We start from the raw sequence: 21669 nt of genomic DNA on the forward strand, positions 1-21669 counted from the left end.
GGAAGTGCTGGCCTTTCTATTGCTGATACATTTTTTGTTGTTGTTTTTTCTGGAAACTGGCCTAAAGAAAAAAACACTGCCTGGGTGGCAATGGGATGCACCACATCCAAGCCTGACTTTCAGAGCAAAGAGGTAGTAAGGCCAGTAAAAACAGGATTAAAAAAAAAATAGATTAAGTACCTCCGTCTCCTCCACCCCCATCAACCATTGTGAAAAATAATAAAAACAGAAGCAAATGCTGTTGGTTTCACCTTGCACATCCACTAGGATTAATGATTTAGAGGCTAGTGCTGCTGTCACTGTTGGATCATTGAAGTCCTTTTTATGCCACTGAGTCAATTTGTGCTATTAATTTAGGCAGAGACTAAAATAAGGGATTTTTGAAAAAAAGAAAACAGACAAACTTGCCAATGAAGAGTCCACCTCCAAAATGAAATTCTAAAAAAAAAAAAAAAAAATGATTTACTGCACGATAATTTGTATTATAGTGCTTGGCTGTAAAAAATTGTACTAAATATATACATGAAAAAAAGTTTGGTATGAATTTTCCCCTTTCTGTCTTTTCCCTCTCTCTCTCTCTCTCTCTCTCTCTCTCTCAGGGCAGCATTTTTGCTACAAGATCAGTGTTTGAAGTTTACCAGCAATAAGTTCATTTTCACAAACACATGGTGCTACATATGTTTAGAGTCCAGCTGGACCACCAAGGAACCACTGCATCACCTGAGGCACTAAAGATCTTCCTGTTGAGTCAGTGATTGATGACCAGGCATGCAGGCCAGTAAAATGCTTTCTACAAATAAAATCACAGATGTGAATCAACTAGAGTGGGGTAAAATTTTTTAGCTGAAACTTTTTTCCCCCACCAAGAATGCAAATTTGGTCCAACAAAAACATTTTATAAATTTGTATCAAGTTCATCACATTATTTTGCCCAAAAAAATTTTTTTTTTAACATTTTGATTCTTCATTCAAAACAACTTTTCATTTTGAAGCTTACTTCAATTGAACTTTAGAAGCCCAACAAAGAAGCAAAAAGTTTTGTAACAGATAAAAATTTTATTCAACTTTTTGACTCCCCAAAAATTTAGAAAAAAAATTTTTGGGGTTAACTTGAAAAAAATGTTCCCCCTCGATTTTTTGGTATGGCCGGTGAACCGAAAAAAAATCAGTTATTTGCAGAGCTCTGGAATTGACACTCAACTGAGGAGGCCACAACCAAATTCAAATTTTGTGACAAAAAGTAAATACCCTGAGCAACAGCTCTTACTGGTGACTTTTCCCAAAACTGGATACATTTTGTTTCCCCCAAATATGCAAAAGAAGTTATGGTGTCCTTTGAAATTAATGCCTTCTACAATAAAGAATGGTTGTAGATTAAATCAGTCTCTACCACATCTCTTTCACGTTACTGCCTGCACAGTGCGGTGGAGTATAAAGTATCTGGTCTTTGAATAAACACTTCTACAATAAATTTAATGAAACTAACACTTTTGAGCATCCAATGCTGAATGACAAATAACACAATATTTATGCTATCCAAGTTTGTTCAAGAACATCCATATAATTTCCCTTTAAGGATGATCTATAAAATAACTTCCAAGAGTCTTCCTTCATGCATGGATGTATCTGTTGAGTTAACATATGCTCACTTGACTTTAAATTATGTAGGAACAGACGTACATTGAAATTGCCATATCAGATCAGATCACTGGTCCATCTCTTCCATTTGCCTATTAGACCAGCCAGTACCAGATATTTCAGGGGGAAATTCAAAAAACAAAAACAAACGAACAAAAAACCCACAACACACCCTTCAAAAAAAACCCCAAAACAACAAACACAAAAACAAAAAAAAACAACTGGTAGTGGAAAATAATGCACTGACATGCCCATAGGATTTTTTTTTCTAATGCCCAACAGATATTCTCTGAAGCACAAGTCATATGCTTTAACTTTTGTTACCTTATCTAAATAACTCCTTATACATCTAGGGCTAGATTGAGGCTTTTAATCACATCATCTCAGAAGGGGAACACTCACACTCAGTGACGAGGAGTGAAAAATCTGTTACATCAATTAGGATGGAGCAAATTGTTCTCCCATATACGCCCTGATCTTCAGGCCAATGCAAAGGTGGCAGGGAGAGAAACAGTCATCCTGCCTTATTCTCCACTCAACTTGACCCCCTTTTTGGCACCTTGTTTCTCAGAGAGAAGAGGAATAAACAGTTTTTGTGCTCCTGACAGTACACAGATTGCTACTGTATTTATTACTATGACATGAGATTACATTATGTTATATGAAAGTTGATGGGAGTTAGACACCTAACTCACAAAGTTGATATTGTGAATCCCAGTAGGCACCTATCTACATCTTTAAGCTGCTAAATACCTGTGTAAACTTGGCTCTTGGTGTCAATGATATTTTGTGGCAATGAGTTCCACATGTTGTGTAAAAACACTTGTGCGTGAACTGCCTTCAATTTTTATAGGATTTAAAGGAATCTACACCTTTATGCCACAGCTACTAACAGGAGTGTGAGAGCCACTGGAAAAAAGGAGAGATTGTTTTAGTTACTGAACAGAAAGGATTAGGAAATGTGATGGCAGAGCTTCAAAAGTTAAGGCCACAGATAATGGTCATGACACCATTTACTGAAATTGACTATAGCAACAAAGTTATACAAATTCCAGTATTAACATGTGATTGATCTTTATGTGAACAAAGCATTCTTCCCTGATATCCTTTCTAATTATGCCAACTAAATTATGCCCATTTATCTGAAAATTTTAATGTGCCTCCCTATGTTTGTTTTTTTGCAACTTATAATTTACATTTTAATACTTTATACTGATATGACAAATTTGGCATTAAGATGGAAGTATTAAAGGTGAGAATAAAATGAAAAACTTCAAAAAATTTCTTCTGTCCATCCTCTTAATAGTGTGAGAGGAAGAATTGGAAGTGATAATTATAAAGCTCCCAATAGAAACGGCCAATTAAAAACTACTACGTCAGAGATTTGACTATTTTAGATTGTAACATGGCAAGACAATGTCATATGTTACTTCTTGTTTCCTTTAACTGGGTTCCGTATTTTACTTGTTTCCCTGTATACTGGATAAATGAGATGACATCAGTTTTAACAGACCAAAATAAATCTGCAAAGACTAAAGTTTTTATTTTTAAATGAATTAAACTGGGAGTCTGTTTTCATATAAGCCAATTAGCTATATTGTACTTTAGTTTAATCACATGGAATTAAACAGTTGAAAAACAATCTAGATAATTTTCTTGGATAGACATGACCTCAAAGGATGACAAGCTATAAGTCATTTAAATCACACTTAGTTTCTTCAAAGCTTGTTTACCACGTGTGTTAACAGGGAAAGGGCAGAAAGGGATGGCAGTATTGGATAGCTACTAAAGAAAGCTCTACACCAGCTTGTCTCTATTTTTTAACCAAAATGCTCTTCTATATCCTAAGCGGCTAATAAAACAGTGACACCTAAGGCTATGTTAAAAACAGTTGAGCTAATTAACTAACCATGGCTGTTGGTATAATTAAGATCCTCAGATCCTATTAAAAAAACACCAGCTACTATAACTAGAATATCTAGCAACCACTATTATAATTGGAAAAGGCTTGGTTGAATTATTGAAGACTACAGAAACTCAATAAAATTCACTTTGATGAGACAGAACAAATATTTTCTGCGGGAAAAAGCCAAAAAATAGAATAAGTTTGGAGCCAAGGAAGGAGGTGACTAACAAGGCAAATATAACATCTGAACAGATCATTTTAATGTTAGACACAGTGTGAATGAACATAATTATATGTCTCTTTACTGTGTTCATGTTTTTCTCTTTCAACTGCAAATCTACACAACTGTCATGTGTAGTTCAAGATACTACTAATACTTTCTGTGGTAACAGAGTATTCTGCCCATCTGTGGGCTTTGTAAATGACATAACCTAACAGTTCGAAAGTACCAAAGCTCGAGGATGAGTATGGGTTTTAATATGACCAGATTGGAGCGTTTTTGCTCTTTGTAGTTTTTAAGGAATAAATGGATACAAAGAGAAATTGAAACTGATTTTAAAATATTTAATAGGCTAAATGAAATCAAGATGTACTGCGCTCTTTAATTGCTTGCACCTGTATGTCTGTTTATGCTGAAGAGCAATTAAATGACTAAAAGACCTTGTAGATCAAACAAGTGGTTCGAAACTAGAAAAGATAATTGTTTCTACCTACTAATTTAGAGGCTAATTCAAATTAGTCCTGAGCACCTACAACTCCCATTGAAGTCAATGGGAGTTTCAGATATAGAACACCTCTCACGAATAGACTTGAAGGGAAAGCAGTGGATGTATTGTTTCTTGACTTTAGCAAAGCTTTTGACACGGTCTCCCACAGTATTCTTGTCAGCAAGTTAAGGAAGTATGGGCTGGATGAATGCACTATAGGGTGGGTAGAAAGCTGGCTAGATTGTCGGGCTCAACGGGTAGTGATCAATGGCTCCATGTCTAGTTGGCAGCCGGTGTCAAGTGGAGTGCCCCAGGGGTCTGTCCTGGGGCCGGTTTTGTTCAATATCTTCATAAATGATCTGGAGGATGGTGTGGATTGCACTCTCAGCAAATTTGCGGACGATACTAAACTGGGAGGAGTGGTAGATACGCTGGAGGGGAGGGATAGGATACAGAAGGACCTAGACAAATTGGAGGATTGGGCCAAAAGAAATCTGATGAGGTTCAATAAGGATAAGTGCAGGGTCCTGCACTTAGGACGGAAGAATCCAATGCACCGCTACAGACTAGGGACCGAATGGCTAGGCAGCAGTTCTGCGGAAAAGGACCTAGGGGTGACAGTGGACGAGAAGCTGGATATGAGTCAGCAGTGTGCCCTTGTTGCCAAGAAGGCCAATGGCATTTTGGGATGTATAAGTAGGGGCATAGCGAGCAGATCGAGGGACGTGATGTCCCCCTCTATTCGACATTGGTGAGGCCTCATCTGGAGTACTGTGTCCAGTTTTGGGCCCCACACTACAAGAAGGATGTGGATAAATTGGAGAGAGTCCAGCGAAGGGCAACAAAAATGATTAGGGGTCTAGAACACATGACTTATGAAGAGAGGCTGAGGGAGCTGGGATTGTTTAGCCTGCAGAAGAGAAGAATGAGGGGGGATTTGATAGCTGCTTTCAACTACCTGAAAGGGGGTTCCAAAGAGGATGGCTCTAGACTGTTCTCAATGGTAGCAGATGACAGAATGAGGAGTAATGGCCTCAAGTTGCAGTGGGGGAGGTTTAGATTGGATATTAGGAAAAACTTTTTCACTAAGAGGGTGGTGAAACACTGGAATGCGTTGCCTAGGGAGGTGGTGGAATCTCCTTCCTTGGAAGTTTTTAAGGTCAGGCTTGACAAAGCCCTGGCTGGGATGATTTAACTGGGAATTGGTCCTGCTTCGAGCAGGGGGTTGGACTAGATGACCTTCAGGGGTCCCTTCCAACCCTGATATTCTATGATTCTATGATTCTATGACTTAGGGACCAGTCCATCAGTCCTTACTCAGGCAAAAATCCTACAGAAGTAAAGAAATGAGAAAAGCTCACAGAATTTAGCCCTTGGTTTATCTGAAACCTTTCACTCTGTCCCAAACAATTAAATATCACTTTCCTTATGTGAAGGAGATAGATAGATATAAATATTTATTTCAAATCACCTATCTTAAATTCTGTACTGGTACAAGACACTAACATACAAGGCTAAAATATAATCATTGTATCATATAGCATGCCCCCCAAAGCACCCCAACATCTCCGAGTGGACTACCCCAGGAATCCACCTACCATAAAATACTGGCCTTCCCAAATCAATTATTTCAAATCCATCAAACCATCCACCAGGAAAAGCCCCAGGCAAAAGTGGAGACTTGCAGTTTGCATTTTCATCTAAGCATTTATAACATGCTCATCACCAGGGCCTGAAGAGCATCAAGGACACAATTTGTAAGGCAGTGGTGTGTGCAGTCTAGAGCATGGAACCCCTTATGAAAAACATCCTTCCACTAGCCACTTTCCTTTTACACTGGGAGCTTCTAGAGCACCGCTGCTGAAAGTGCTGATCACATGGCAAGAGATACCATACACATTGTTTATGGCTGTATATGTGAAAACCAACACCTTAAACCCCACCCATATACGAAACAGAAACCAGTGCCCTACTGACTACAGAGCACTGGTGTGACAAGCTCTTACCCACCATGCTCTGCTGCTGATACACATACTTCATCCGCAGAAATCTCACAGCAGCCTAGAGATGTATGCCCCTAAGAGAACTAACTGGAGGGAAGACTGATCTCATAGATGGCTACCACTAAGTTCTGAAGAACAAATGCAAAGAGTGTACACTACATGAGCAACCAGACAGCAGGCACTCTTTCCAGCAAACACTACAGTGGACCCACACAAAGAGAGAGGCTGCAGACACAGTCGCAAGCATTCATTGTTGAGGCCCTGTACTTCTGCTGTTCAAATCCCTCTTTTAACTGAGATGCCGCATAACCAGTGAGAAAGTGTGCCGTCACTAAACAACTGAAAAAAAAAAGGTTCCCCATCATCATTATGAGTAAGTCAACTGGGAATTTTGTATCTCCAAGTGAACATACCACCAGATGTAACAATTGAGGGAAGCTGCCAACCCTTAAGGCAACTTCAGTATCATAGTATAAGAAACCCAAGAGGAGTATCACAGTCCCCTACAAGCATGTAGGAGTCATGGTATGATCCTGGAAATCTAGTCATTGCATGTCATGAGCACAATCTTGGCATCACGTTCATTGAACGAGTATGCTTCCTATTCTTGTGTGCAGCAGGGCACCACAGAGTCCTCTGTGTTCCATCCATAGTGCACACAATGAAGGAATGTTTGCAACTGCATAAATCCTTGCATCATGCTGGTGTTGTGTGCAACCGTGCATGGAGAACACAATGCCTTGTGTAGCCCTGCATGGAATTGGGGAAATCCTGGGGGTATACAGAGGCCGTGACTGACTGATGTGGGTAGTGTCCCCAGTGTCCTCTGAAAGCACTCAAAGCCTAGGAGGCAAAATGCTGAGAGTGATTGGTACAGAAAGAGCATGGCTCCCCTCCTGCTTCTGGTCTCCCTTAGCTCGTCACAGAGCCTGTACCTCTGGATGATTTAACCCGCAGTGAGGGCAAGGAATATTAGCCATACAAAGGAAGCTCTTCCTTGGAGACTGAGCCTCCCTTGCCTAACACCTAAGTTTCCACATTATGTAAATACCCAGGTTCTGTTCAGGTACTGCACTGAAGTCTCACTTTGATGCCTCCATCCATTACCATCCTCTGTAGAATCCCCCATACACCTGCATCCTGCATGTGAACCCTGAACCTTCTCACCTCCTCCCTCTGCCTCACCTATATTCTATCCTAAACCACTGACCCTCCTCTACATTCCTTTTCCTCTTCCTCTCAGCCCTTGCCAAATCCTGTCTGTATCTCTCACTTTCCCATGATCAGATGTTTATGTTGGGAGTTTATAGCCTGTTTGGTGTACTTAACCAGTTCTAATCTTATCCTCAAAGAACAGCAGGTTCCTTTAATCAGTGCTGCCAAAAATGATGAACACATCTTATTAGACTTATCTACCTTTAAATGAACAGTGATCACACACTACAATACAATTTAGAACAAACTACAATTTCTAACCCTCTTGATTCCTGCCTTCCTTATTGCCAAACACCACCTCATAAACGACGTATTTAGCCACTTCATGAATCCAAAGAGAGTAATGTGAGGATATTTGTCAACCACAGTTCTGAACAGGTATGTGTGTTTAAAAAACAAGCAAGTGGTGATAGATACAGCAACTGTATCTCTGGATACAAAACTTCTAAATCCAGAATCCTACATTATTGGATTTGTGCAGTAAGAAATGAGGGTAGTGCAGTGGGAAAGGATCATTGTGGCTTTTCAGAAGGTGAAGTAACCTGTAGCCTGTAGACTTCCTAGCAGCCTTACAGAAGTAAAAACATTTTTTACCAAAAACTCATTCTGATCAAATGCGTCAAGAAAAAAAGATCACCTCTTACACAGAGAACACTGAATGTGGAAGATGGGAAGCCCGTGATGGCACAGGCAAATATTTACTGTTATTTCGGTGAGCAAAATCCGATAACACTTGATTCCCTATGCTGATATAGTCCTGGAAATATTTGTAACTATCTTCATTTATCCTTCTTCCCCTCGTTTGTGGGCCTCACAAATCATTTACTCCATGTGCTGCCTTCCTACCTCTATTGCCAAATGTTGACAGAAAATGGTGGCAGCTGCTGCATGTCCCAGCTATTTTTAATGAGCCTGAAAAATTGCAAGGACTTCTCTTATTGTACTTCCTAAACTGCCCCAATTCCAAATCAGCTCTATGGGCGTTACACATACTGAGTTTCACAAAACAATATAAGGTACTTGATTCACCCCTTGGCTATGCCAGCTTCCGCTAGTGTAAACCAAGTTGCTGGGCCCCTGGTGATGGAACATCCTCCCTGAGGGGTGTTGCAGCCATGCAAGGTAACTACCTACCTTGCTCCACTGAGAAGCTGCAGCAAACCAGTGCTGCCCCAAAAGTGGCCTGGGCTGGCCCAGGCAGGAAGTGAAAATCCAGTGGTTGAAGTGTCTGGGAGGGCAGAGATGCTCGATCTGTCCATTTCCAGAGCTGAATGTATCTATTCCTGTTGGCTCAGAGACATGTCGGGGGCTACAGTTTGCATCTCCTTGTGTCACATCTAGACCCCATCATCTTTTATGGCAGCATTTACATTATCCAGCAAAAAAAAAAAAAAGCACAAAAGAGCATATTCTATGGCAGTTTGACCACCTTTGCTCTCAAGTTAGAAGTCATGGATTTGTTTCAGAGAAAGAATCAAAACAATAGAGGCAGTTCAGTTAAAAAAATCAATTATTCACCCAGCTCTACTCCTAACACATTTTAAAATGTGTCCGTCTTTGTCTATGCTAGGTGCTAAGTCAGGTTTAACAAGGTGCTGTGATGTTGCACTCCATACAATTTTATGAAAATATGCTAATAAGTGTGAATATAATGTATTTGGACTATGCTTCATGCAACAGGTCTCTTGTAAAGTATTACAAAGCTTATAATCTATTGAGTGTGGTCATCCTATTTGTATTAATGTATCATTCTTGTATCTGAAACTAGAAATATAACTCTTAGGTCCTACTGTAATTTTGCAAAGTGTGGGCCATTAATGGTGGTTCGGAATCTTGATGGTTCCCATCAAATGGGACAACTAACCGTAGATGGATCTGTTTACTTGCAAGCCTTCCTGTGAGTCAGGCTGGGAAGAATGAAGGCTTGGGGTCTCACAGGACATGTGACTATGTCACCCGGTATTAGAATCCATCTTAACCTGGGGCTTTTCCATTTAGAAGGAGGGGTGCGGACCCAAAGAGACAAAAGATTCCTACCTTGTGCCAAAGCTATATAAGGGAGTAGAACAGAACAAAGGGGGCTGCAGAAATCCCCTAGCTAGTTCTGTTCCACCCCCTTATATAGCTTTTCTGAGCTGGAACAAAGACTGTACCGGGGAAAGGATTGGGCCCAGACTAGAAGGAGGCTAGTCTGTCAAAGAAGCTTATTGGAACATCTCTGAGGGTGATATTTGCCTGCATTTAGTTTCCTACTGTATTAGGCTTAGACTTCTGTGTGTTATTTTATTTTGTTTGGTAATTTACTTTGTTCTGTCTGTTATTACTTGGAACCACTTAAAGTCTACTTTTTATATTTAATAAAAACACTTTTTACTTATTAATTAACCCAGAGTAAGTAAGTATTAATACCTTGGGGGCAAACAGCTGTGCATCTCTCTCTCTCTCAGTGTAAGCTTTATACAGGGTAAAATGGATTTCTTTGGGGTTTGGACACCACTGAGAGCTGGGTATCTGAGTGCTGGAGATAGGGGCACTTCTTAAGCGGTTTTCAGTTAAGCCTGCAGCTTGTGGGGGATGTGGTTCAGGCTTGGGTCTGTGTTTGTAACAGGCAAGTGTGTCTGACTCAAACAAGGCAAGGTACTGAAGTCCCAAGCTAGCAGGGAAAACAGGCTCAGAGGTAGTCCCAGCACATCAGGTGGCAGTCCCAAAGAGGTTTCTGTGACCCAACCCATTACAGGTGCTAAGTCAGGTTTAAGAAGGTGCTAGCACATTTGCTCACACACTTCATTTTCCCAAAGTAGTCAAAGCCTAGAAGAAGAAGTTAGCTCTCAAAGAGTAGATGCATAGCTGTTAAGGCACAGTTCATGACTAGTGAGATATACCATCCTCCACAGCTTCTGTGGAATCACAATCTATGTCAAAAACAGAAGTCCTGAAATCCCTGAGAAAGTCACAGAAACAAACTGACTGAAACTTCCAGGGGCTTTGGGACATCTCAGGAGACACCTTCCTATCAGACAAAGAAAAGTGACAAACATTCCCTCTGAGCAGCAATACCCTGTTGGTGTGTGGCCCTCAAGATTTCTGCTACTTGCAGTCTCCTGCTTCTGCTACTTGCAGTCTCCTCTTGCTTGGAACTGTTGTTCCCAGTGGACCAGAATGGAAGATTGATTGACAAAATACAGTGAATAACTTACAATCCAGTATGAACAATATCAACATTCAGGAGCAACGTTGTGGAATACTAATGTATAAGTAACATAAAATTAAATTCACAATGAATTTATTAAATTTTGAGTTAGTGTACTTATATGAAGACACTGCTATACTTCAGCTACCCCAAAATTGCAATAATCCCTCTAACATATATGTCATCATTATTACAAAAGGGAGTTTATACATAAAAAGTGAAGAAAACCAGGGTGTAGAACAAGAGTCAACCAAAAAGTTTGGGTCCGATTCTTTTCTCACGGTTCTGTAAATTGCGAGGTAACTCCATTGACATCAGTTGCACCGTATACCGTTGTACAACCAGTATCAATGAGATGTGAAGCAGGCCAATCATTACAAATTCTCAGGTACTTTCATAGCTAAGATATAGTCAGGACTTCAGTTAAAGCCTCTGATTTTCAAAAGTTTACAATTTGGCTGTAAAATGTTATGCTGAAACTTGGTATACAAGGTCTTGTGGTGGAAGTGATTTTGGTTGCACAATTTAAACAAAATCTGTTCAGCTGTCTGAAGACACAAATGCAAGTGAAGAAAAAGTGGTTATCCGATACTGGCACTTTTTCTGCTTGTATAATTCAAAAAAGATTCAGTTAAGAAAATTGAACTTGACAAGCAATTAACATCATGTTCCACACTTGCTCCGTTCAGCAATGCCTCATCACTATTTTCTACTTTATAAAGTAGAAATAACAGAATAACAGGATGGCAGGGCTCTTTTGTTTGCTCACCCTATTGGCAATCGTTAGAATCATGAAAAAAGCTACTGAAGTTCTGCTTACTTTTGGTGGCTGAGTCTACTCCTTAGCTCAACCAGAGAGATGGGAGTGGTCCCTAGGCAGGAGGACAGAGCAGATCCTGGAGGAAAATCCTTGGGACAGCAAGCTCAGGAATAAAGCTCTGGTTGGGATTTATGCTGTATTAGTGGTTTTTGTTATTAGTTACTGATAAAGCCATGCCTAGTAAGGGGGAATGTTAGAAAACTACCTCAGGGTTTTCATGCTCTGTTTAGAACCACAATGTAAAATGTTAGAACATTCCCAGTGCACTGATCACATTTCAAAATGTGGTGTGTTTCAGAAGGAATTGTGTTACATGAAGCTGTATGCTTTCATCTGATTGTAAATCACAAGAGGCCTCATTGTGACACAAGCCACAGCCCACAGTAAGGCACAAAGTGCAGAGCCACAGTACCCCAGTAGATCACTGAAGGTATTCTGCCTCAAAGAGCTCAGAGTTCCCCAGCTACATTTGGGGGAATGCAATCAGCACCACCCCATTAAAGGATATGGTATACTCTTTTGCTCTGGCTACCTCTTGCAGAAGACTGAGCCATTGTTCCACCTACTCTCTACCACCTTTCAGACACATTCTTCATTGAGGGGGAGAATCTCAGTAGCAGCCCCTCTGCTATAATTCCATCATACCCTGGCACTGAGCATGCAACGGGAAAGAGGAAGGCTCTGTTCCAACAGGTCACACAGGGAGTAGAGGCTCCTTAATCCCAGGCAGTGAGGAAGGGGAGGGATGGAGGATTCTTGGTCTCACACATAAATGTATTTATATCTTATATCTTAATTTTTATGTTCTTTAGATTGTACAGAAATAAAAAAAATCTATTCCTGGGTTTGTTAAATTAAGTTATACATGTTAAAAGTTCTTTAATTACAGTAAATACACATTAAAAACCTTCCTAAGCATGTCTTTACTTAATATGACAAAATCAGTGGGACCAGATTCCATGTTAAATCTATTTGGCTCGTTTGCTCACAGGACTATATTTTAAACACAAGCTAGATTTAGTTAAAATCAGTTAATACTGTGATAGCAAGTTATGAAATAAAATGAACCTGATATTTTTATCCCCAACTTCCTTTCCACTGTGATTTTTTTAAAAAAAAGGCAAAAGGCAAAATGATAGCCTAAAAATATTTGTCATGATATAAATAGTCTATCCTTGTTAAAATGCTGGATTACAGGCACAGTAAGTAGTTGATGTAGTTAAAAAGTAGTGAGTTATTGGGAAAACCGAGTGTTTGTGTGTGTAAAAACTCTCTGACAGAATCAAAAGAGACAGAGGATTTGTAAGTTTCGGAATATTTTGTTAGTTCACACTGAAGCTGACCACTCCACTCCCATTTAGTTACCCAGAACAATCACATTTCCCAGCAGAGTTTACTCATTTGCAAGATAAAAGAAAGACATTTCTGCACATGCCCATAATATTCTTCACCACTGGGGGCAGCTATACATAAGACTGCATTCACTGAAACCAAAGCAACAGTCGGAGGAGCTTTCAGAATGACAGTATGCAGAAGTGAACAGAGCTTGTTCATTGTACGGTGTTATTCTGTTATTCTGTGCTCCAAAGCAGCTTCATAGCTGGATCGGGAGCTAACTACAATAACTGCTGTACTATGGAATACGGAGGTGTGAATTCAGATAGCTAATTGTTGCTTTGAGGAATCTATCATGCTTTCACATAAAGAGAGATTTTAAAAGCCAGGTTTCTAACTGTAAAGATGCAAAACCGTAATATCCATGAAGATCCTATTACCTAGGAAGAATCTGACATTTTGCTGTGAATGGTGTGTTGGGATTTATTCATTCTTGGAGTGTTCTACATGGCTGGCAAAGAATAATGTTCCAAAATCAGTCCATCTCCCAAGGGGTCCAATTTTTCTTCCTGGGTGTCAGCAAGCCCTGACTCACAACAGTGCAGCTGACAGGGACTGTCATGCTTGTGGCACCCTAACCAAAAACAAAAGACCTAAGGACGACCTTTGAACAACACAAAGGATGGGTATGTTTTTCATTTTTTTAAATATACAGTTTGTAGCTTCTGCATAGACCCTGTTTTAATTGTTCTATAGACCTACCTTGATATGATTTAGGATCATAGTTTAAATAAATGTAATCAATAGACATTTTAACTATTTTACAATATTTATAAAGACATTTTTTAAATCTGAGTAAAAGAAAATAATGTGCAAAGTAGCTGTCAAGCTAGAAATTTTTTAAATGATTTTTAAAAGAAAGAATCTTAGCATGATTTTTAAAATGACTGATCTTTTGGGGGGATAACTTTTCTAAGTTGTTTTTATTTCCAGGTTTCAATGTAATTAGGCTACTGAGCGGATCAGCTGTATCCCTGGTACTAGCCCCTACTGTATTACTGACAATGCTTTCTTCTGCTGAACGAGGATGCCCTAAGAGCTGTAGGTGTGAAGGAAAAATGGTATATTGTGAATCTCAGAAATTACAGGAGATACCCTTGACTATATCTGCTGGTTGTTTAGGTTTGTCCCTTCGCTATAACAGCCTCCAAAAACTAAAACATAATCAGTTTAAAGGTCTAAATCAGCTCACCTGGCTGTATCTAGACCATAACCACATCAGCAATATTGACGAAAATGCTTTCAATGGAATACGCAGACTAAAAGAGTTGATCCTGAGTTCCAACAGAATCGCCTTTTTTCTTAATAATACCTTCAGACCTGTGACAAATCTCCGTAACTTGGATCTGTCATACAATCAGCTGCAGTCTCTGGGATCTGAACAGTTCAGGGGCTTAAGGAAGCTGCTGAGTTTACATTTGCGATCCAATTCCCTAAGAACCATCCCTGTTCGAATATTCCAAGATTGTAGGAATCTTGAACTTCTGGACCTGGGTTACAATCGCATCCGAAGTTTAGCAAGGAATGTCTTTGCAGGCATGATCAGGCTGAAGGAGCTTCACCTGGAGCACAATCAGTTTTCTAAGCTCAACCTGGCACTTTTTCCAAGACTAGTCAGCCTTCAAAACCTTTATTTACAGTGGAATAAAATCAGTGTGATAGGACAAACTATGTCCTGGACCTGGAGCTCATTACAAAGGCTTGATTTATCTGGTAATGAAATAGAAGCTTTCAGTGGACCTAGTGTTTTTCAGTGTGTGCCCAATTTACAGCGCCTCAACCTGGATTCAAACAAGCTCACATTTATTGGTCAAGAAATTTTGGATTCTTGGATATCCCTCAATGATATCAGCCTTGCTGGGAATATATGGGAATGCAGCAGAAACATTTGCTCTCTGGTAAACTGGCTAAAAAGTTTTAAAGGGCTGAGGGAAAATACAATTATCTGTGCCAGCCCCAAAGAGCTGCAAGGGGTGAATGTTATTGATGCAGTGAAAAACTACAGCATCTGTGGCAAAAGTACTACAGAGAGGTTTGAATTAGCAAGAGCTCCCCCAAAGCCAACATTTAAACCAAAACTCACCAGGCCTAAACATGACAGCAAGCCTCCTCTGCCCCCAACTATCGGAACCACCGAATCCAGCTCAGAACTCGAGCATGACACAGAACACATCTCCTTTCATAAAATAATAGCAGGGAGTGTGGCCCTTTTTTTGTCTGTGCTTGTGATTCTGCTGGTAATCTATGTGTCATGGAAGCGTTACCCAGCCAGTATGAAGCAGCTGCAGCAACACTCTCTCATGCGAAGGCACAGGAAAAAAAAACGACAGTCACTGAAGCAAATGACTCCAACCACACAGGAATTTTATGTAGATTATAAACCTACCAACACTGAAACCAGTGAGATGTTGCTGAATGGAACGGGACCCTGCACGTATAACAAATCAGGCTCCAGGGAATGTGAGGTATGAACCGTTGAGATAAAAAAAGCTTTTAAAAGCTGGGAAATAGTGGTGCTTTATTGAACTCTAGTGACTATAAAGGGAACGTGGGGGGTTTTCACTCCTTTGGCACAGCACTTCCATGTCACTTTTTTGGTACATTCATAATACCGGTCATTTTACCCTCATACATAATCAACTCATTGAAATTTAAATACCACAAATAATATGAACCTTCAGCTCTATTGTACAGACCACCTACTGATTTCATTAAAATCTCACTTGTTTTCAAATAGAAAACTTCTTTCATAACTAATCCACCACATCTGCAGTGAGTGTGCCTCTGTTTGGGGAGAAAAATGACAACAATACAAAGAAAAATGTTTTGAAGTTCACTTTATGAATCAAAGACACATTGAATGAGCCAGGTACTATAGCTTCATATAAATTCTAGGAGTTGCTTGAGCTTAGAGATGGTGCAGGAACAGCCCTGAAAGAATGCTTGATTTTTGTACCATGTAAAGCATGATCAAAAAGCCAATGCAAAGTAAAAGTTTCAGGAGACCAGTGTGTGTCACAGAAAGCTAAGGGGAGAGAAAAATCCAGGCTTAATAAAGAAAACAGAAAAGAATGTAGAATGCAGTTTACTGTACTATATGAAAATACAAAGAGTTTCTAGGGCTGATAACTACTAATAGAAATCTGTTCATGTGGCTTCATACAAAAGGTGCCAGTGTTTATCCCTTCTTACATCCAGTTGCCTTTCAGAAAGTAGTCAAAAGGCATTCATTAAACCAGGCGCAGAAATTCCTTATTGATGTAATTAGAGGAACTCAAATGTGCAGTAGCAAATGCAAGACCACTTCCTGCACACATTTGTTTGGGTGCTTATTAGAAATTCTCTTTTCAAGACTGTCAAAGACATTAATGTGGTTAATCAAACCATTAAATCTGTCATTTTCTTCATTTTTTTATTTGTGGTCTGTGCTCATTAGAGTATCTGGATGTGCTTTGCATACCACCCATGTTATAGCTAAATGAAGCTTCAAGTATTTAGAAAGCCAATCAGGGTACATTTTAGAAACACCACAGCAACTGGAAAGAGCTGATAATGAAAACTAGTTATTCTCTAACCAGAGGAAAAATGCATCTAAATGATCTTTAAAAAAAATGACAAATGATTTTTATCATCATAACCCTGCTGACATTACAAGAATTCATAGATATTAATTTTTAATGTGAAGTCATTCATCAGTATGTTTCTGGACCAATCCAGATGGCTATTTGTAATCTGGATCACTGTCCCTCTCCCTCAAAGTCATTGACAAAACTGTATTGATTGCAAAATATACCATCACCCATATATTAAAATAAGTTATAACCCTAACATATTAGACAAAGGATCTTTTAAACTCTCTTCTTTCTCATTTTTCAAATACAACAGCATCATTAAAGAAGCTAATCAGTAATTTCATTATCTCTATTTTGTAACTTGATTTGGCTTACTAAATTGCACGTCTTTGACCACTTGGGAGGGAATGTTTCTACAGCGCAGTTTCACTGCAGCAGATTAGAAAAAGCAAAATCTTTTAACAGGGTGTTCTTGTGGATTCTTTGCTTACTGGGGAAAAATAATCAAAACAAATCACCTTGAACTATGCTGGATATCATGAAACAAGGTCAGAACGCATCATTTAAACAGCACTAATGCACTTAAGCTCATTTTAGTGTAGTAAAATTATTTTCCTTTTTAAGGTCTATAAACAGAAAATAATAGAGAGTGGATTATTCATAAAAAACTGAACCATGTACCATGTAATTCTGGTACCATATGTTTACTGAGTGCAAAGAGTCTTCGATTCCAACATGATTAATAATGCAGGTGCTTGGTGCACTTTAAACTGTACTGCTGAACATAATGTAATTTTTCCAACTTGTAGTTTTGAAATATATATAAAATGTCAGTAAAATGAACACATCTAAATCCATTAAAGAACTATATTTTCTACAAGCAAACCTTGCCTATGACTGAAATGAAGGATTAGGGTTTGCCAGAAAGACAGGATTAAAAGGCATGTACTTTTTGGCTTCACCAGTGCCTGAAATGGTGACTAACACTATATGCAGCCAAACAGAAAAAAATACATTTACCAAAAAATGAAAGGATAAAGAACGCTATTTTGGGGTGATTCATATACTTAGAAAAATCTATTTTATACAAACTAATCCAGGATCATTTCTATATAAAAATATTCAGTACATGTTCTAAGTAACTTTGTGTCCTCAGTGAAATATGATGTTAAATATGTTTAAAATATTTTATAAGGTTGACTTTAAAAATGTGTCAAGTTTTTTAATGCCTCAATCTGACCATATATGAAGAAAATACTAAATAGAAAACAATCTACAATCTCTTCCAGGGGAAAATACATGTAAAAACAAACTGCATTTTTTAAAATCCAGGTGTGTGTCGGTGTGAAAGAAAGACAGGCACAAAACTGAGGCCAACTATGGAGTCTCTTCAAATACCAGCCACTGAAACCATTATTACTAAATTCTTCAGCGTAGATGGTTAAGATAATAATGAAAATTCAACATGTTTATATTAAAGTATAGACATGATTAGAAAGGCAATTTAATCAATTATTATATGAAAGATGCCTAATAGTTTATATTTACATTTTCACATATTTTCAGTGGTAAACACAGATGGATGGGTAATTATCACTACAGTTATTTGATAAAGAAACTGCTGGCTCACTGTGCAGAACATAAAGGCCTGTGCCAACAATCCCCAACTGAACAGCTTAAGAGGGCTGAGTTGAATAATGGTTATTAAATCCAGTTGTGGTGACTACGGGTTATAAAAAGCCTCAAACCATGTTATCTACAGATTAAAAATACCATGTTTGAATCTAGGTAGAGTCCTAGGTTGACCAAATCGTGTTACCATTTAGCTACACAATTTAACAACTGTGTTAAAACCACTCGTTTTGGCTGTCTATACCGCACAGTCCTGGTGTCGCAAATCCTAACCGTTTTGATTTCCAGTCCTACAGGGTAAATTCCACTGAACTACAGTAAGTTTTGGTTAAAAAGACTCTCCTTTCCTGAAAAACAGGTGGAGGTTTTTTAAGTTTTCAGGATCATACGGTCCTTCTCATGCTTCCTCAAATATGAGCAAATATCTCTGATCCTGGCCCAGATTTTGCTTTACGTAGGGCAACTTTGTGCCACTCTGTCATAAAGCTACCTTAAACCGTGCAACTGGAGAATTTCTGTTATGCAGAGAAATCAACAGGTGTTGTACAGCAGCCATAGTCCCTTTTATGCCACCCCACCAGATTGCCAGTGTATAGGCATGACTGGAGGAAGTGGGTGTGGACAGGATACCTTATGTGCCAGTGATCTCCAGGTACCCTTAATTTACACCTTGGACTTGAGTAGTGTCAGAACACTCCAGAAATAGGGGAGCGCCAAGGTGGCTTGAAGCCAGTGATGCCTTCTCCTATTCCTCCTCCAAAAGACTGCTCCTTGGTCACAGATCGGAACCTGAGGCCCTCATTCCAGATATAATCTGCTATATCCCTGGGTATGTCTACACTTAAAACACTACGGGGGAACAGCTGCACCTGCACCACTTCAATATAAAAAGAACAGGAGTACTTGTGTCACCTTAGAGACTAACAAATTTATTAGAGCATAAACTTTCGTGGGCTACAGCCCACTTCATCGGATGCATACAATGGAACATATAGTAAGAAGAAATATATATACATACAGATAAGTTGCCATATGGAAGTTGCCATACAAACTGCTAGAGGCTAATTAGTTAAGATGAGCTATTAGCAGCAGGAGAAAAAAAACTTTTGTAGTGATAATCAAGATGGCCCATTTAGACAGTTGACAAGAAGGTGTGAGGATACTTAACATAGGGAAATAGATTCAAAATGTGTAATGATCGAGCCACTCCCAGTCTCTGTTCAAACCCAAGTTAATGGTATCTAGTTTGCATATTAATTCAAGCTCAGCAGTTCTCATTGGAATCCGTTTTTGAAGCTTTTCTGTTGCAAAATTGCCATCCTTAAATCTTTTACTGAGTGGCCAGAGAGGTTGAAGTGTTCTTCTACTGGTTTTTGAATGTTATGATTCCTGATGTCAGATTTGTGTCTATTTATTCCTTTGTGTAGAGACTGTCCGGTTTGGCCAATGTGCATGGCAGAGGGGCATTGCTGGCACATGATGGCATATATCACATTGGTAGATGTGCAGGCGAACGAGCCCCTGATGGCGTGGCTAATGTTATTAGGTCCTATGATGGTGTCACTGGAATAAATATGTGGACAGAGTTGGCATCAGCTTTGTTGCAAGGATAGGTTCCTGGGTTAGTGTTTTTGTTGTGTGGTTGCTGGAGAGTATTTGCTTCAGGTTAGAGAGCTGTCTGTAAGCGAGGACTGGTCTGTCTTCCAAGATCTGTGAGAGTGAGGAATCATTTTTCAGGATAGGTTGTAAATCTTTCATGATGCACTGGAGAGGTTTTAGTTGGGGGCTGAAGGTTACAGCTAGTGGTGTTCTGTTATTTTCTTTGTTGGGCCTGCCCTGTAGTTGGTGACTTCTGGGTACTCTTCTGTCAACTTCAATCTGTTTTTTCACTTCAGCAGGTGGGTATTGTAGTTTTAAGAATGCTTGATAGAGATCTTGTAGGTGTTTTTCTCTGTCTGAGGGATTGGAGCAAATGTGGTTGTATCTTAGAGCGTGGCTGTAGACAATGGATCGTGTGGTGTGTCCTGGATGGAAGCTGCAGGCATGTAGGTATATAGACACTATATACCTATATAGACACTACTTATGCCAACAAGAGGGATTCTCCTGTCAGCATAGGTATCCCCACTTCCCCAATTCTTCCACTGAGCTAGCACTGTCTACATGAGGATTTAGGTCAGTATAACTATGTTTCCGGGGGTGGATTTTTCACACACCCGTGAGTCGTAGCTATATGAAGTAATCTCCTAGTGTAGGCCAGGCCCCTGTCTACTGGTTTTTTATTCTCTTTTGATCTGTATTTGTATTTTATATTTTTAAAAAGTGATATGAACAGAAGCAAGCACAAAATCAGCACCCCAGAAACCCTAAACAGAGCTGGTGAATAACTGATTTTTCAGTTCAGCCAGCAAACTGAAAAAATCAGGAGAAAATATTTGGTTTAGTTCCAAAAACGTTTAGATTTTCTCACAAATTTGAAAAGTCTATTTCAGGCCAGCAAAGTGTAAGAGAGAGAAAGTGGGAGCACATTTCCCCCTTTACAACCTTTAGCCCAGTGGTTAGGCACTTGCCAGGGATGTAGAACACCCAGTCCGGAGCAAGACTTGAATTTAGATTCAAATCTTTTCTTTGCCTGATTCAGAGGAGTGATTTGAATCCACATCTCCTACCTCCTAGATAAGTTACTGAATTATCAGGCTGAAGAGGCATTCTCTCTCTCTTTGGCACACTGAACATTTAAGTATTTTTTTCAATGTGGAACAGTTTCAACAGGAGAGACTGAGCAGAATAGCCTATATTATAGCCTGGTAGTTAGGATGCTCACCTGGCAGGAGGGAGATCTGAGTTCAAGTTCCAGCTCTACTGAATATTTAAGTTTTTATACTCAGAAGTGGAACAGTTTCCAAAAATAGAGACTGAGAGCAACTCATCCCAGCACAGCTTTTCACCTGGTGGTTAGGTCACCTACCTAGGAGGGAGGAGCTATGAGTTTAAGTGCCCGATCCAGAGCAGGAATTCAAACCTTGGTCTCCCACAACCCAGGCAAGGACTCTAAACATTGGGCTAAAGGTAATAAAGGAAGGGAGAGGCGGACACAGTTTCCTGGCTCTGTGACCTGGTGAAGTCCAATATAAAAATGTAATTTAAAAAAATGTACTGCATAACTTTCCTGAAAAGGCAATTGGATATTTTGACATAGTTTACTACATTCTAATAGTCTGCATAATAGTTAGCCACCCAACTCTAGATAAATATTCTTTCAGCTGAATTTGTGTGGAACCACAGTGACATCCAGTGGCTGATTAGATTAATCACAGGTGTCTCTCTATTTCAGTTCACACTCATTTTTGGCTTTAAATTTGTCTTGTGCTATACATCATAATAGTAGAATACAATTCCCTTCCAACTCTGTATTATGCTAAGTATTCAACTGCACTGCAATCACATTTATTTCACATTTCTGCATGAGTCTTAATCTAAATTAATTCAGTGAGTGAATGAAGAAAGTGGCAGCAGTATAAAAATGCTGGCAAGAAATGTGCAGGGCTGTAATTGTTATTACATCACTAGCAGCTAATGAAAGGTTCATAT

General features: G+C 39.3%; 2 protein-coding genes across 2 annotated transcripts in view; one reads left to right on the forward strand and one right to left on the reverse strand.

Moving 5' to 3' along the window:
* The window catches only part of CTNNA3 (catenin alpha 3), a 909177-nt gene that overhangs the window by 512693 nt on the left and 374815 nt on the right, over window positions 1-21669 (reverse strand). The gene's annotated exons all lie outside the window — the stretch shown is intronic.
* Window positions 1-21669, forward strand: part of LRRTM3 (leucine rich repeat transmembrane neuronal 3) — a 159255-nt gene that overhangs the window by 24706 nt on the left and 112880 nt on the right. Inside the window, exon 2 of the mRNA XM_077821364.1 lies at window positions 13808-15339. Coding sequence (XP_077677490.1) covers window positions 13808-15339 — 1532 coding nt within the window. The remainder of the gene's footprint in view (window positions 1-13807; window positions 15340-21669) is intronic.

This window comes from Eretmochelys imbricata, chromosome 7 (assembly GCF_965152235.1).
Source record: "Eretmochelys imbricata isolate rEreImb1 chromosome 7, rEreImb1.hap1, whole genome shotgun sequence".
Taxonomy (NCBI): Eukaryota; Metazoa; Chordata; order Testudines; family Cheloniidae; genus Eretmochelys; species Eretmochelys imbricata.